This window comes from Ammodytes marinus, assembly GCF_949987685.1.
Source record: "Ammodytes marinus genome assembly, chromosome: 15".
NCBI classification, from domain to species: Eukaryota; Metazoa; Chordata; class Actinopteri; order Uranoscopiformes; family Ammodytidae; genus Ammodytes; species Ammodytes marinus.
The window spans coordinates 13989865-14002280 of NC_137219.1; the positions used below are offsets into that span (position 1 = coordinate 13989865).

At 42.0% G+C, this 12416-nt stretch overlaps 1 protein-coding gene across 4 annotated transcripts in view; it reads left to right on the top strand.

The window, feature by feature from the left end:
• The window catches only part of eml1 (EMAP like 1), a 50457-nt gene that overhangs the window by 32691 nt on the left and 5350 nt on the right, over positions 1 to 12416 (top strand). For 2 of the 4 annotated variants that reach the window (XM_080042472.1, XM_080042469.1), the window contains exons 4-19: positions 1383 to 1508; positions 1720 to 1748; positions 3357 to 3383; positions 6566 to 6695; positions 7384 to 7533; positions 8314 to 8383; positions 8596 to 8706; positions 8812 to 8907; positions 9059 to 9193; positions 9393 to 9492; positions 9701 to 9852; positions 10325 to 10450; positions 10882 to 11013; positions 11260 to 11327; positions 11580 to 11668; positions 12094 to 12191. In XM_080042472.1, coding sequence (XP_079898598.1) covers positions 1383 to 1508; positions 1720 to 1748; positions 3357 to 3383; positions 6566 to 6695; positions 7384 to 7533; positions 8314 to 8383; positions 8596 to 8706; positions 8812 to 8907; positions 9059 to 9193; positions 9393 to 9492; positions 9701 to 9852; positions 10325 to 10450; positions 10882 to 11013; positions 11260 to 11327; positions 11580 to 11668; positions 12094 to 12191 — 1639 coding nt within the window. The remainder of the gene's footprint in view (positions 1 to 1382; positions 1509 to 1719; positions 1749 to 3356; positions 3384 to 6565; positions 6696 to 7383; positions 7534 to 8313; positions 8384 to 8595; positions 8707 to 8811; positions 8908 to 9058; positions 9194 to 9392; positions 9493 to 9700; positions 9853 to 10324; positions 10451 to 10881; positions 11014 to 11259; positions 11328 to 11579; positions 11669 to 12093; positions 12192 to 12416) is intronic. The other 2 variants (XM_080042470.1, XM_080042471.1) reach the window with 2 other exon arrangements.

The following is a 12416-nucleotide window of genomic DNA, read 5'->3' on the forward strand; positions in this document are numbered from 1 at the left end:
GAGCAGAGGATTTGAATTTTGACTTACACGTAATGTTCAAAACACATCAACACAATCCTTCTCATAGAAATCTCCCAAAGTTTAATTAAACATTTTAAAAGATTAGATTTAATTTTGATCCATTCAGATTGAACTGGAGTCGTCTGCCGTCCCCTTGTGTTGTCTGTGTCTCCCCATCTTTCCAGTCCTGCATGTCCCCTCTCTTGTATTGTCTCTCTCTCTGATAGTGTGTCCTTTTCCTACTATGATGTTATTTCCTGTTTATGTCCGTCCGTCCGCCTACCATGTGACGTCCTGCCAATCTGTCCAGTTTGTACTCTCTGTCTCGCCCAACCAGAATCCTCTATCTGCCCCTCAGGTGAGAGGATCAATGAGTTACTGCTCACAATATAACTTCATCATGGCCGCATCCCCATATCCGATGCATACTAAACAATACTTTCAATTATTAAATCACCAGGTTCATTTATTATTGTCCCATTGCTTGTATTCACCACTTGTCATTCAGTGCTTGTTATTTAAAGTGTTGCTCTTTGGAGACCTGTTTGTGTAGTTTGCTGTATTTGTGTCTGGGATAAGTCTTAACTGCAGATTGGTCACACAGTCCCTTCAGTGTTGGCAAACACACACAACAGCTTTCCCCAATACCCTGTGGTCCAATTACTATGATTCCTCATGGGATAACATAGCAAACAACAGTTACAATCTCTCTCTCTCTCTCCCTCTCTCTTTCTCTTTCTCTCTCTCTCTCTCTCTCTCTCTCTCTCTCTCTCTCTCTCTCTTCTTTCTGTTCCATTCTGCCCTTTACTGAACAAACACACACGCTCTCCTGAAGGGATAACGGCCACAGGCCAGTATTAGGATTTGAATGGACCTTTCTCCCATAGGGGTGGATTAGGTGACTGGGCCTACTGGCCATTGGGTTGCTGATGGAGCCTTTTCATTGTTTGGACTAGGCAGGCTGTCTGCACCACTAATATGCAGATTTGCACAGCTAGGTCTGTGTACTGACATTGTGACTAAGATCACCAGAGGGGAGTAGAAAAAAACTGTGTATAAGTGAGGAAACAACAAATATCCACATCTCTTTTGGTTTGGTGCAAATTCTTTTTGACACTGTGGCAAACACACATACACACACACACACACACACACACACACACACACACACACACACACACACACACACACACACACACACATTAAAGTAAATACACCTTCCTTGTATGTTCTTTCAAAAGCAATTTTTTCAGAGGAAAACTTTACCAGAGGGCATTTTTAGAAAAGCAGCGTCAGGACGTTTTATGACCTATTCTCTTGTGCTTCCCCCTCCTCCCCTCTTGTCTCCTCTTGCCTCTGTCCACCTTCCCTCCCCACCACAGCACTGTGAGGAGGGCCAACTCAAACGAACATATGGGAACTCTTGGACGCAAAGATTCGGGCGAGAAGGGCAACCGAAACCGTGCCGGATCCACCGGCAGCAATTCCAGTGGCAAAAGAAGCGACAGGTAAATCTGAAGTCATGTGGTTAATTTTCAAAGATCAATGTGGTGCTTTCTGTCCACACATGATGGAAGTCCTCTTTCTGTTCTGAGTTCATTCTTGCCACCAGAAAACACACTGGTCTCCTTTAAAGAGCACTTTAAAAACATTAAATGGTTTTATCTGGAGGCGGTATACACTGAATGACAGCTGTCTGTTTACTCATTTACTTTGCAGCAAACAGAGGGATCCAGTGTTCAATGCAGGTAAGAACTAGAGGCACCTTAATGGCCCTGGAGCCCCAACAGCTGTGATCATTTTATGTATTGATATAACCCAATGAGAGCCCTCGCACATGCTCAGTGGATCCCTGTGTCAGTTGCAGGTCAATGCTCTCTTGAAAGACTCCTGTCAAAAAATAATGAAGAATTTATTGATCTTTGGTCAATTCCCAAAACAATTTCGACTAGTCATCGACTAGAATTGGAGTGAATGCCTTGATCTGTTCTCTGCACACAGAGGACCACTGAGGGCTTGTTGTGACTTAAATGTCAGTGTCCAACATTCATCCTCTCCAAGACCCATTCCTTAATTTGTCATCCACTACTACATCCCCACATCCAGACTTCCATTCACCTTTTCTTTAAAAAAATCACTCTTTGCTTTGTTTGTATTGATCTTTAGTTATGTATGATTTTTATTTAATTTAATTTTTTGTTTGTTTTTCAATTAAAGGCCAAATTATGATAATGACGTGGCCATTCTGACTATGGTTTGATTAAAACTGTAATAGTGGGAAGTAGCCAGAGCATCTGAAAGCTCTTCCGATTTTTTAAAATCTCTCCAATAGAGGTTGTCAGTGCAAAGTTAGCAGTATGGCTGTAAAAATGAAAATAAGATTGAGAAATACTAGAAATTTCCCTTATTTTAGTATAGATAGCTTCATCTTTACACAGCATCCTACAACCCAACTAAGACTAAACTAAATTAGCTCATGATTTATCAAATTTTTCTGTCCGATTTTTCAGTAGTTTATGACATAATCTTTGAAAGAAATATACAAAACCTAAAAGGCTGAGGCTAAAAAAGTTTACAATAGAATTGAAGTGAATGGCACACAGTTTATTCTTCAAAATAAAAGTAGGAGCCGCATTGCAACAATGACAATGGAACTACTTATGAAATGCAATGATTGATGAGGATGTCCATCTCCAGCGTGCTATTGATTTATGTGTAAATTGAACTGCTGTTTGTTTTTGTACACATTTGGTTTACACTCCTGATTCCAATTTTTATATAAACAACACTGAACCATCAGATTAATTTCCCCAGAAATAAATCACATCTCATTCTACGACTGTGCAAGTGTAGCATAATAATGCTGTTAAAATGTCTCTGAGGCTAATGCTGAGTGATGTAGGATGCTAACTATTAGGAGGATATTAGTCCCAGGGTTAATATATTATCACTGTAACAACAAAGTCATTGTACCTTTGAGTACATTTTTTGACAATTCATCTCCTGCAAAGCGGCATGCTTAGATCAGGGCGTCGTCTCAGACACAAGTTTCCCATGGGTTACAGTAAACAAACAACAAATGATCATTGCAGTAGTAGAAAAACATCAGAAGGCAAATAAATGTAATGACTCGCCACATAGGAGCAGAGGGTGGGGACACCAACATGCAGGAAATGCAGCACTGATTGATTGAGACCACTAAAGGGAGGAGGAGCACTGGTTCATTAAGAGCAAAACGGACATGAAGCTGCTGTTCAAAGGAAGTGCACTCACATTAGCACAGAGACCAGGAAGCGAGGAAGCCATGCCACCCCCCTCACCTGGTGCTTGTGTCTTTCTCTGTGACCTTTACAAAGGGATGCGACGTGTGACCCACTGCAAAGGTAGGCTCCCCCACCCTCCTCCTCCTTGTCCTCCTCCCCTCCCCCCAAAGCCCCTGCCACCACACAGCTCTCTGGCCACTGCTGACCTTTTTTTTGTTTCGATCTCTACGATGGATAAAACCAGGACTTTTATTTTGAAATTTGATATGTGTATCCTGTTGGGATGTCTGGTGTTATACGAGAACGTAGAGATTCCCTTTGGTGCAGTGACCACAGAGCTGTCCAGACAGGGGGCAGGAGTGGGTTGACAAAGTGTGTGTGTGAGAAAGTTGCCTTCCCTTTATTGTCTTTAGACTGAAATAAACAAACACAGGCACACACACCCTACCTAACCTCCACCGAGATCTGAGATTGATTGCGGTGTTTGCAGTGCACTTGTGTGTCTCCACGTGTGTTGTTTACCTGCTGATGAAGCTGCTGCTTCACCAAAACGTGTGTACTTGTGTGTGCTTGCTCACAGCCTCGCTTTTGCTCGTAGACATTTAGCCTCTGTCACCATAGTAACAACACAAAGATTTCTGACACTTCCTGGCAGTGGCTTTGAGTTTTTCGGCGTTTTTCGCTTGAGATTACTCACCGAGCAAGTGGATTTGCCGCTGCTTTTATTATTTTCCTGTCCTTGAAGTGTATTTGCATCACAAATACATTCAGTCTCTTCTTTGGCTATAGTTTCTATGGAAGCCTGTTTGATTTTAGCTGATTGCAGTTTTCCCACGTGGCCTGAAGTGTCTGTGTGAAGTCTCCTTCAGCAAAGAATTCACAAAGCTGCCAGGAATTTTAAAAAGGCTTAAAGAGAGTTGAAGCTCATTTCCTCCCGGATATATTGCTTTTTACCCAGTCTTTTTACAGGGTTATTTCTTCTTTAAACAACCATCCATTATGTTTACCCATGTAACCATCTAGACCAGTGGTTCTCAAAATGTTTAGCTTGTGACCCCTAAAAATAATGCAGTGATTGCTTGAGTCATACGCACAACATGCACAACGTCTGTCATGTCTTTTTACGTGGCTTTTTGTGCTGTGAGCCATTTAATCAGAAAGATATTTTTGTGTTCTTTCCTTATAATTCAAGGCCTGTAGATGTAAAACTGTCCAGTATTTCACAACAAAAAGGCAAAGACACATGTGTATGTCCATCATTTCCTAAGAAGTTTACTGGTAAATTCCTGTTATTTTAAGGAAAAAAGGCATAGACATAAGGTGCATTTACATGCGCACTTGTTGTATGGTGGTTATGATCAGGTTTTTGGCGTATCCTGGTTAGGTTTTTCTTATTTGAACAGCTTATCCTGGCTACCTGTTATACTCTGACAGAAACCAGGATATTGTTGCATGTTGTTTACATCATTATATATTTGGTAGGCCTAGTGAACAGAACATAGAGACAGATTGTGAGGGATATTAATAACTAGGTTTCTCATGTTCCATGTCTCGTATATGACCAAAAATAGGAGACTTAAAGCTAGGCCTGTAAACTCGCTAATTCATCACCGTAAACTTTATCCTCTGTAAATGTTGAATCGAATGCACAAAAATCTTTTTTTGTTTGTATTCAGCTGACTAAAAGACTCCATATTGCTATAACTAGTTTTAGTTAAATTGATAAAAAGATATTAGTCTTTCCAGGACACATCTTGGAATTTACTTAAGCGTCGACAAAAATATATTCTACAGTACATTTTTAGTACCACAACATTATTGCGCTTCTTTCCTGCAACATGAATCACCTGGAGGCCACCCGGATAATTCTATTGGCCCCGCGTGTGGGTCTTGACCCCAAGCTTTGGAAGCACTGATTTAGACACTCCAAACTACTGATGATAGTGGTCAACATGTTGGTTGTTTCTAATAGGAATCTCCCTATAGTTTCCTTTTGTTTGTTTGTGTCCTTGGCAATTTCATTTAATTCAATGTGACACAAAAAAAAGAGCCATTATCTGTCTAACTTATTCTACCAACCTCCTACCACCCTTTACACTCCCTGTCCCTTCCACCCTGTTTGGCCTCCTCTGCCCTACCGGCCCCGGCAAACCTCCACCCCTCTCCACCATCGGCTCCTCTGCTCTTGTCTACATTATAGTCACGGTACAGATTTACCTCAGCCGCTCTGCCAAAGGGAGGGGGACCAGCTGCAGCCCCGCGGCTTCGGCTATAACGGCCCATACAGCCGCCAGCCCCCAACCAACCCCAACAGAAAGCAGCAAGGCTAAAAAGGCCGGTGCCGCCAAGGTGCCACCAGCCAGAAAGACCCCCAATTTAAGCCTCCACTTGAGAAAGTCAGGGACTCTGTCTCCGTACTCTCTCCTCGATACACCCAGTTATCGCAGCCCCGTCAAGTCTCCCAGCCAGTACTTCCAGATTTGTTACTAAGCTGTTCAGAAATACAGAATAGCACACACACCCTCTATATACTGTTTATTCCACTAAGGAAGCTGTGATATGCCTGAGCCAGTGAGTGCAGAGCCAAATTCATGGTTTTGTATCAGATCTGTACAATGACCGCTCAAGTCTATTATATTACTTTAAATTATACTGTTTTCTTCTAATGACATTTTAAAAGTTTGTCTATTTATGGTTCATTATTTTTGTTTTAGTTCCCTTTATGATTTCTGCATGATTCATTTTTCAGTGTTAGCATGTTTTAAATTGATGAGGATTTCTCATTATCCGCTTTTCCTTAGATAGGATCATTTATTTTCATAACGTTGATCATAACCTTTCCATCGCTCTGCTTTTGTGTCTGCATTTAATGTCGGTTAACCTCTGCTGTGAGCTGAATATTTATGCAATGTTTTGAAAGCGTTTGCAGTTAAATGTTGTGCTATTCTGTTGTCATAAGAATGTTTCTGAAGTGACTAATAAAGTCAGTGAAAAAGCTCATTTGTTTGTCTTTGCAAATTCTGTCATTTATTGTCTTTAATTGAATCCTTTTATCTAAACTCCCCCCTCCCCTCCCCTCTGTTCCCCTTCCCATCCTATCACATCTCTCCATTACCCTCTAATCCTGTCACACCTGCAACATTGCCACCCTTGTCATTCACATCATAATAAAACGTCTGTCATGTCTTTTTGTCATACTGTCATAAAACAAGACATAATTCTACATTCACATTTGTCACATCTGTGCTTTTCTGCATTTTTTTTCCTTCTCACTGAGTCCTTTCTGTTGCTTTTATTTCTAGAGGAAGGTTATGTGAAAATGTTCTTGAAGGGTCGCCCCATCACCATGTACATGCCCAAAGACCAGGTGGACAGCTACTGCCTGGAGACCAGAGCTGAGCTGCCCGGCAACAAACTCAAACTGGACTGGGTGTATCCTTTTTGTTTGAAAGAAGAAAAAAAGATATTAATCCAGGCCAGAACTAGCTGAACAATGTGTTATGTCCCCTCTCGCCATCCGTCAGAGTTGATCTGTTCAGAATGTCCATTTTCCAGCGTGCCGTAGCTGCCGCAGGTGGAGCCTGCTCCTCGCTCTGCAGTAATAACCTGCACACAGCTGTCAGGCCTGAGACGCCAGCAGCTCTAGTGTTGTGCTATTTTAATTGTATCTTGTTTCATTTTGTGGTTTCTCTCCTTCATTTCATTCGTTGATGAAATAATCAATGCTGAGTTCTGTTCTGTGTAGCAGAAACCCAAAGGGGGAGAAAGAGGCTGTAAGGGAGACAAAGAGCAGATTAGGGCTCACGAGAAAAGCACAGGCACACACACACACACACGCACACATACACAAACAGATTGTCTGCTGCAGATTATGTTTATGTGTACAAGATTACTGTAACGTTACACCTGCTTGTTGTAGTGTAAGCAAACAATAGCCTAGTTTACGTTTAATCCTTCGGATAACAATTGATCAGCCAATCGAAACGATTAGTCTCTTGATCTACAACACATTGGAGAAGTCGTTTTGTCAGTCTAAAACCCAAAGATATTCAATTTGTTCCCAAATTCCTTTGGATGTTATTTTTTAGCTTCCTTCCTTGACCCTTTCTTGAATGTCCAGTTATGGTTACCGTGGCCGAGACTGTCGCTCCAACCTTTACCTTTTGCCCACCGGCGAGACAGTGTATTTCATCGCCTCCGTGGTGGTCCTGTTCAATGTGGATGAGCAGCTGCAGAGACACTACACAGGACACACGGATGACATCAAATGGTGAGACACTCAGTGATAATGAATATGTACCAATAACACCAAGGGGCTGCTTCTATGTACATGTTGCCTGCAGATCCATATCACATCCTCATTCATTTTTACACCATTAAAAAGTAGACTTTATTCACAGCATGTTTTCTTTTCTTGATACCCAGTGTGAGTGCAAAACACACCCACACACAAACACACACTCATGCACACAGGAGGTAGGACAGGAAGCTACTCAATCTTTTTGTGTACTCCTGCTGCAGAATAACCACATATAATGATGGAAGGTAACAGTGTTCTCGAGTGTGCGTTTTGCATGCGTCTGTGCACGAGCATGAAAATGAGTCTGTGTGAAGGTGTGCAGTAAACCGTGAGACTAAACTTAGAAACAAACGGCTGCGTTCATTTTATTACACTCTGGGGGTTAATAAAAGTTTGAATCGTTAATGAACACTTTGGATTACAGATCAAAGGATGGATTGCAAACACAGAGTCTCACTCCTTTTGAAGACAAAGTGTTGGAGCTTTACACACCCTAAGACTGTTGTTCCACCGCCTCGCTCAAAAGGAGGACGAGATGATCCTAAACTGTTTAATTTCACCCTCACATCAGCAGCACAGACAGTGAATGTCGTATCCATAGCTTCTTCTTTTTTTTAAACTCCCCTGCCAAATGTGACTTTCATGTTCTGTGAGCACGCTGCTCATCTTTATTCACGCGCTCCTCTTGATGTTGAAAGGCTTTTTAACTGTTTTTTCATGTCTGTCTTTTGCGCCTTTCTCTTCTCCAAGCCTGGCCATGCACCCAGATAAAATCACCATAGCAACCGGGCAGGTGGCGGGCACCTCTGCAGATGGCAAAGTGAGTGAGGTCTCTTTATTGATACTTTATTTATCACATGAACCTTTAATATCTCTTTGTGGTGTACTGTGGAGTTATGTTTTTGCACACTTTTCAGCTTAACAAAACACTCTGCGTTCACTTTCTGTGCTTCTGTAAGCCTTAAATGGCATCATACTAAAGATAAACCTCTCCTTCTTTTGTGGCCATGTTTGTTTCTTTGTTCCTGGTAGCAGCTGGCTCCTCATGTCCGTGTGTGGGACTCTGTCAGCCTCAACACGCTCCATGTTCTGGGCACAGGCTTCTTCGACCGAGCCTTGGCCTGCCTGGCTTTCTCCAAGTCGGTAAGGAAATGCCCTCAGACACACAGTCTAACAAGGCATCAGAGGCTGTTTCTGACATGTTTTTGACAAAGGTTAACCATTTCTGTGTCTTTTTCTGTGCATTAGAACGGAGGAAACACCCTGTGTGTCGTAGACGACTCCAATGACCACGTCCTGTCTGTCTGGGACTGGCAGAGAGAGGACAGACTGGCTGAGGTCAAGGTGTGTGTGTGTGTGTGTGTGTGTGTGTGTGTGTGTGTGTGTGTGTGTGTGTGCGTGTGTGCGTCCTGATCAGATCAGTTTTCCTAATAAACCAGTGTACATACAGTTTCAGCCCCTCACTTGGTTCCTTGTTTCGTGCGTTTCGTTTCAGTGCTCCAACGAGTCTGTGTTTGCCGTAGACTTTCACCCGACAGACTGCAACATCATAGTGACCTGTGGCAAGTCCCATCTCTATTTCTGGAACCTGGAGAAAGGCATGTTGGTCAAGAAGCAAGGCCTGTTTGAGGTAGGAAACAGCAGACACACTCACAACACCATGTTTCCCATATGTATGATCAATATCATGAAGCAATAAAGTTGGATATACAGTAGAGGCACAAATTAAAGCCCTTGCAGCCTGTGTTGGGTTAAGGGAAATATACACAATCAGTGGTATTCTGGCAAAAAATAAAACAGTATGCATGTGTTTTTTGTGTCTCTTGCAGAAGCAGGAGAAGCCCAAGTTTGTGTTGTGTGTGACCTTTGCAGAAAATGGAGACACCATCACGGGAGACTCAAGTGGAAACATATTGGTGTGGGGAAAAGGCACGTTTGTTTGTTTGTTCGTTCATTCATTCATTTAACCTTTATTTCTAAACAGTGTTCCAACTAGAGCACTTCCCTGTCTTTTTTTGTTGTTGTTGTTGTGTCCCATTAATTCATTGATCACCCTATCTGTCCGTTAATCTGCCCTTACTCTTGCCGTCAACCTTTGTGTCTGTCTCATCCGTCTCCTCTGCTCTCTGTCACGCAGGCACTAATCGCATCAGCCACGTCATCCAGGGAGCTCACGAAGGCAGCATCTTTGCCCTGTGCATGCTGAGGAACGGCACGCTGCTGTCCGGAGGCAAAGACCGCAGGCTGGTCTCCTGGGACGGCGGCTACCAGCAAATACAAACGGTGGAGGTGAGAGAAAGGAGCTCGGCAGATATCACCATCAATTAAAACATATCATGAAGAGATAAGTTAATAAATCATACATATGATATGATTAGGAGCCTCTACAGCGTCCCTAATGATTTGATCGGCTAATACCGTTTTCTTTTTTAAATGTTTTCAATAAAATGTTAAGCAGCATATTCCAGCTATCTCGTTTGAATTAGGATGCTGCTTATATTAGCCAGAAAAGTGCTCTCCTGCCCACGGCGGAAGACTGTGCATTCTGATTACAATAAATATTACAGAGGATGAGATGGAAGGGTTTGTGCTCTCAATGAGATTTGTGGGCATTTATAGTGATGAGATTTATGGATCGCTCATGTCTTATTTGCTCTAAGGAGACCACATTATGCAGTTAAAGACTGGATGATGTTGATTCTGGCAGATGCTGTATTGCAGGTGAGCAGATGGTTTACATGATAATTTTGTTTTTCCACAGGTGCCCGAGTTGTTTGGTCCCATCCGGACCATAGCAGAGGGCAGAGGGGAGACTGTACTTATCGGGACCACAAAGCACTTTGTTCTGCAAGGCAGTTTGGATGGAGAATTCATACCTATAACACAGGTAGGTGCATAGATGGCTAAAATGTTACTATGATATATGGCTTTGACTCGCTAACTACTCTTATTACTGATTAATGTGAAGGTAATTTACCCTGTAAAACTTTTTTTTTGTTGAGTTTATCAAATATCAGAAAATAGTTGAAAAAGGTCCTTTACAGTTTTCTGAAAGACCTTGAGTCCAATGTGAAATTATTTTAATGTCTTTGTCTGTGATCAATAGTTGACAACCCAGAAAATATTATGTTTATGAAGAATTGACAGAGAAATGCATTTTCAATTGGAGTAGCTTGAGCAAGATAATGTTCCATTCATCATTAACTGTCGACTCTCTACTGCAGTATGGTGTTGTGTAAGAACTGGGCAAAGTGAAGCTTAAATTTTAAAGGCTTTGATGTCGTAGCCGATCAAGTAAAACTCTGGTCTCCTCTTCAGGGTCACACTGACGAGCTGTGGGGTCTGGCTGTCCACCCCTGGAAGCCTCAGTTCCTCACCTGTGGCTATGACAGACAGGTCTGCATGTGGGACTCCAGTTCCCATCAGCTAATCTGGACCAAGCCTATGGAGGTAAGTCTTAGTCAACACTGCCCCCTGGGGGTCAGATATAGGAACGATGTACCACATAACACATGGTGATTACTGTCTATCATTGATATCATGATAGTATTGATGTCCTTAAAAACACAATATAATCTATACATTAAGGGTATTTTGTTGACAGACAAAATTAAACATCCAAAAATGACAATAAACAAAACACATTTTCTGAGAGAAGCTGGACTTCAAATATACTCTTCTTCTTGTTTCTGACAGGATGCCGCCCAATCAGCAGGCTTCCACCCTTCTGGTGCTGTGGTTGCCATAGGAACCCAGACTGGCAGGTAGGGGAGCCGTCAACAAAAAATGAATTGGAGGATATTCCCTTTCTAAAGAAATGTAGTGTTTGTTATGTCTTATTTTGAAGGTATTTTCATGCTACTGAATTGCCTTGTGTCTGAATTTCGCCGTAGATAACCTTGCCTTGATTTGTTTAGTAGAAAACAAGTCATTGCTGAAATCTTCTAGAGCAGATTTTCATTATATTGGATTAATGAAAAAACAGATTTCTGAGCAGTTTGTCACTGATCCTGCAGGTGGCTGGTCCTGGACACTGACTCCAAGGATCTTGTCACAGTGCACACAGATGGGAATGAACAGCTGTCTGTTATGAGCTTCGGGCCAGGTATGACTGTGTGTTTTGCCTGTGCACGCACAGTGTCATTCTCAATGCCCGTTCTTCCTATTGCTGATAAATTTACAGCATGCATTCATGTCTGGGGAAAATATAAAGGATTAAACAAAAAAAGCAACATTGGTCATTTTTGTTGGGCATGTATTTGCAAAGCTACAAGTCTAGGGATGATTTCAGGTTTTATATTATATATATGATATTGTGAGAAATAATGTTACATGAAGATGCTTTCAACCAGAGCTGCCATTAAAGATCAATTTGGTTGGGATGTTTCATGCTAACCTAATCCATACATGTTATAATCTATACCCTCCAAATACTGTTTGTCTACCAACTATCATAAAACCTCAACATATCTTAATTTTTCTTTTATTTCAATCCTCCTGTCTTCTTTTTTGTTGTTTTATTCTATTTAGACGGTAACTTCTTGGCTATCGGTTCCCACGACAACTACATCTATATCTACGCCGTGGCAGAGAACGGGAGGAAGTACAGCCGAGTGGGGAAGTGCTCGGTGAGCACCTGTATTTATAATCCCCCTCCTCATCTACTGTTCCTTTATTTTTAGTTCCAACCCGCATCAGCTTTCTGTTTAGTCCCCTCCTCGGCTCTATATTGGGCCTCCACTCTGTACACCCTGTCCTCACTGTGCTTGAATAGAGAACCTGTAAAATGATAAATGACAACGAGCTGAGTCACACATAGGCCTTTCACACCGCCGCAAAATCGGAGCTAGTTC